Genomic DNA, 4,151 nt, shown 5'->3' with positions numbered 1-4,151 from the left:
CCACCCCGAAAGGGGGGGGGGGGGAGCTGGGGGGAAGGCTCAGTGGCCGGCGCCATAACCCACGCCGAGCCCCAGTGGGAGAACCAGTTCTGGGCACCCAAAAGCGCCCAAAAGCAGCAAGTGAGACACACCGCCCCTCGCAGGAGCACCACAGTGGCGCCAAAATAATCCCCGGTCAATGGGGGGGCCCCGCTATGTACAAACCCCCCAATGGGGTAGCAGCACCTGGGTGGCGGGAAGAGAGAGGGGGGGATATAAGCATCCGCTCCCCCAGATAGCTCCTATGATTTATGCCACAACATGATCGCACAGTATGATGATGAAATGTATGATTTATGACCCAGATATGATTTATCACCCAGATATGGCAGTTCGCAAATGACACAATGTGACCAGTGTTCATGCTAACGATGACCTGATAACCAGTCTGTGTATAATCCCAATAAAACTGTGGCCAACAACGACCACAACAACTACAACACCCTGTTGGCTAAAATGATTGGGATACCAGGGCGATGGGTTTGGGGAAGATATTTCCCACGGTATGGGCGCAGTGCGGGGGTTATGACGCAGGCCTGGGGCTGCGGTCTCTCAGAGGTTCCCACACGTCGGCCTATTCATCCCATTCAGAGGGCTAGAATAGAAGCGTGTCACGTCACAGCCCCCACGCCCTCCCCTTAATCAGCACCACGGCCCCCGGACACCATCTGGGCTCCGGCCTGTGGCAGCAGTAAAAGCTCAATGGGCAGAAGTTGACAAGATAAGAGAAATGGGCCACAAGATAAGAGAAATGGGCCGTACTATTTTTACAGAAGGGGTTGGCACTTGTATATGAGTTATGGGTGTGTTATTAATTTGAAGAAAAAAACGGCTACGAATTGTTATAAGATAACCTAAGAATTAAAAAATGTAGAAACCTCCTGTAAACCAGAGACGGGCCTCAGTTCTCGCTCCTCAGGGAACACAGCAACAGGTTTACATTATCTAATCTCTCCGCCCAGCGGATCTCGGGTGGTTCTCCCTCTGGACTCATTTTACGACAGTGTGTAGCCATGAAAGAAGAGCGACGCAATGCTGCTAACAGACAAGTAGATCTTCTTTTGTTAAGAAAAAAAAGAATGTTTCCATTGTTGTCATTAAGAATCCGTAGCGTCACAGGCAGGCATCCAGTATTACTAAACGGAAGCTTTCCTTCCGTGACGTCACATACTGGCTTAGAAACCAAAATGGACCACGGGAATGGTCTCTTTGGAAACAAAAGACAACTTGAGAGCCATGGCTGGCCTTGCTCAGCACATAATGTGGGAAAAGTGAACACCAGTGCAGGGAAATCCACCTTTACGCGTTTTTCAACTAAATGCCAGAATCCATTAAGCAGACCATGCGTGACGTTCAGCACTGGACAGTTCCACACAGTACGGTTACACTGAGGGCTGCATACACGTTCTTTACTGGCTAGTTGTTTATTTTACCTTATGCTCAAAAGTAGTGAACATTAACCCTCTACCATTTTTTAAAATATGTTTCCGAAAGAAATGCTATAGTGACAGAGGAACAATTCTAAACTGGCATGAAATCTGTCCACTCTGATGAGCCCAGTTGCTGGTCAGAAATAATGTGCAGAACAGAAATATACCTGTGTGTACATCACAAAAGAAATTACACCTGTGAGAGCGTGCTGTGGGGAGGGGGGGGGGTGCATTTTGCGTGAATGTAAGTGTGCTTGGTTGTATTGCACTACCACAGTAAGACGACTCCTACAGAAATATGCGTCGGAGGATGAAAACCCGCATTAACGAGATGTCAGATGCGTAACCCCAATTCTTGCCTTTCGTCACTGCTAAGAAGGTCCCACCACCTCTCCCATTTAATGCACATGACATCTGGTTGGTACCAGATGCCAGGGGCACTGGCGTAAGACAGATTCATATCACATTAGTTGGCAGCTCTTTCCCACACTCTGATCCTTTGTATCCGGCCCCAGATGTCCCCCGCCCCCTCCCTGTAATGTGCCACACTTCTATTGTCCCCGCTGCTCTCTGATTGGCTGCTGAGTGTGGGAACCTCTCTCCAGCCCCAGACCCACATTTTGCCCTCCAGGCGGAAGGGGATAAATAGGGCAGGAGGGAGCGAGCTCTTCAGACACCGATCACTGTGGGTTCACTGCAGAGGCCCCGCTCTTCATCCCACACTGGGCAAGATGGCGCCTTGCAGCACCGAGAGGAAATATGAACAGGAGCGCGAGGAGGGAGACATAAGAAAGGTAAGAGTCTGGATATTAGTATTTAAAATGCATATGTATGTTTTTCGTATATAGAAATGCAGCGCATTGTAAATGAACGTCCTATATTCAATCAGCATAAGCTGTTTATTCATCTATACCATTACTCTGGCTTCTAAGTTAGTGTTACATTACACCGTTAGAACTATGGACTCGGCTGCAGGCTTTTAAGGAAGTCGGAGAAAATCAAATCGGCGTTTTGTCTCTGCAGCTAAGGAAGCCAGTGACTTTATCCTATATCCATCATATCGAAATAAAGCCTAATTGACTGACTGACTATTACATTATTAGATCTCAAGTAATACTATTAAACTAAACTATTAAACGTAAGTGCTATATCACACATTTACAAATGCAGGCTCTAAAATTGCATTTTAACGATGCTAGACAACTTTCTATCCTTGTTTCAATAAAACAACAAATCCATATTTATTTCTGCAGCTGAGGAAGCCAGTGGTGGAGAATCTGAGGAGAGATCGCATCAACAGCAGCATTGAGCAGCTGAGGATGTTACTGCAGAGAGAGTTTGAGGAACATGAACTTCCGCCCAAAGCAGAGAAAGCGGATATCCTGGAAATGGCCGTGACGTACCTGGCCCAGCGCGTGCAGACACCGGCACCAGGTGAGAGCTCGTGACACCAGTTTGACTTTTTAATGTGGTATAGTGTGAAGTTAGGGTAAAAACAGCTGCATGTGATGAAAGTGGTGCAGGGCAAGAGTGGGTGATGTATTGTCTATTCAATGAAGGGTTAAAGCAGCAAGCTGCATTAATTTGTGTGCGAGGGAGGAAGGTGGTTGAGGTTCGATCATCACGGTTCAGAGACGTAACTGGAGAGAGTCGCTCACTGCTTTGAATACAAGAAGTGCCTCATTGAGGACACACAGCAGCACTTCAGTCAACCGATCATGTCGCGCGCTGCTAAGATTGTTCTGTGTTGTCACTTTCTGGTGTGAGACTGTACAAACATTAACCCCCTCGTCTCTCCCTGCAGCCGCGGCCTCCGGTGAAGGTTACTCCCGGTGCCTCCAGGACTCTCTGCACTTCCTCTCCCTCCACGGAGCCCCCGCAGAGACCCGGATGAAGGTGCTGCGGGACCTCCATAGACCTGCGGCTGCATCAGAGGCGGTGTGTCCTTCTCGGCCTCCGTCCTGTCCCAGCAGCACTAAAGAGCCTGCCCAGGACAGCCCCAGAGCCCCGTGGAGACCCTGGTAATGCGGGGGCCGCGGCCTGGACTTTTCTTCGGACTTCTTTCGAGGCCTCGGTCCTCTCTGAGGGAGAATATTCATTCTCGTGTCTGGAGCGCGCCCTGCTGGGCAGAGGAGTTTACTGCACTCCAAGGAGTGGAGTGAAGATTGACTGTATATTCTCACAGGATGGACAGTGTGCATATTAAATGCTCGCAGGAAGCAGAGCATTTGTTATATCCGCATAGGATGGACAGTGAGCGAATACTACATCCATAAAGGTTGGACAATGTCGCATATTGCATCCTCGCAGACTGGGCAGTATTTGTATATCATATCCTTTTACGGCGGATAATGTGTGAATATCCTGATAGGATGAAATGATTGCATTTTATGTAATAAGTCATAGGATGGCCAACGAGTGAATTTTCTATCCCCAGAGGATGGACTGTGTCTGACTAATATATTATATCCTTCTGTGCAGGACAGTGCATGCTTTTTATATTCTCTTGAATATGATATAACTCGAAGGGTGAGTACCATATCCACAGATGATGGGCAATGTGTGAATATTCTATCCACAAAGGATGGACAATGTGAATATTGCATCCATCTTGGGTGGACTGTGTGAATATTACATCCATATTGGGTGGACAGTGTGAATATTACATCCATATTGAGTGGA

General features: G+C 47.9%; 1 protein-coding gene across 1 annotated transcript; it reads left to right on the top strand.

The window, feature by feature from the left end:
- Positions 1-2,200: 2,200 nt before the first annotated feature.
- Positions 2,201-3,538, top strand: LOC147711472 (transcription factor HES-5-like). Its single transcript, XM_086920184.1, has 3 exons — positions 2,201-2,263; positions 2,723-2,903; positions 3,274-3,538. The coding sequence occupies exons 1-3, from the start codon at positions 2,201-2,203 to the stop codon at positions 3,492-3,494; spliced, it is 465 nt and encodes a 154-aa protein (XP_086776310.1). The 3' UTR covers positions 3,495-3,538.
- The last annotated feature ends 613 nt before the right edge of the window (positions 3,539-4,151 follow it).

Source organism: Lissotriton vulgaris, chromosome 5 (assembly GCF_964263255.1).
Source record: "Lissotriton vulgaris chromosome 5, aLisVul1.2, whole genome shotgun sequence".
In the NCBI taxonomy this organism is placed as follows: Eukaryota; Metazoa; Chordata; class Amphibia; order Caudata; family Salamandridae; genus Lissotriton; species Lissotriton vulgaris.
The sequence above is the reverse complement of the archived record's forward strand: the minus strand, read 5'-3'. Positions and strand labels throughout refer to the sequence as shown.

What these genes read in the sequence shown, in the direction of transcription:
- LOC147711472 (XM_086920184.1), top strand. Translation starts at nt 2,201, where the DNA reads ATGGCGCCTTGCAGCACCGAGAGGAAATATGAACAGGAGCGCGAGGAG. An exon ending in AGGAGGGAGACATAAGAAAG is followed by an intron (nt 2,264 to 2,722) that starts GTAAGAGTCTGG and finishes TTATTTCTGCAG; the next exon opens with CTGAGGAAGCCAGTGGTGGA. An exon ending in CGTGCAGACACCGGCACCAG is followed by an intron (nt 2,904 to 3,273) that starts GTGAGAGCTCGT and finishes CTCTCCCTGCAG; the next exon opens with CCGCGGCCTCCGGTGAAGGT.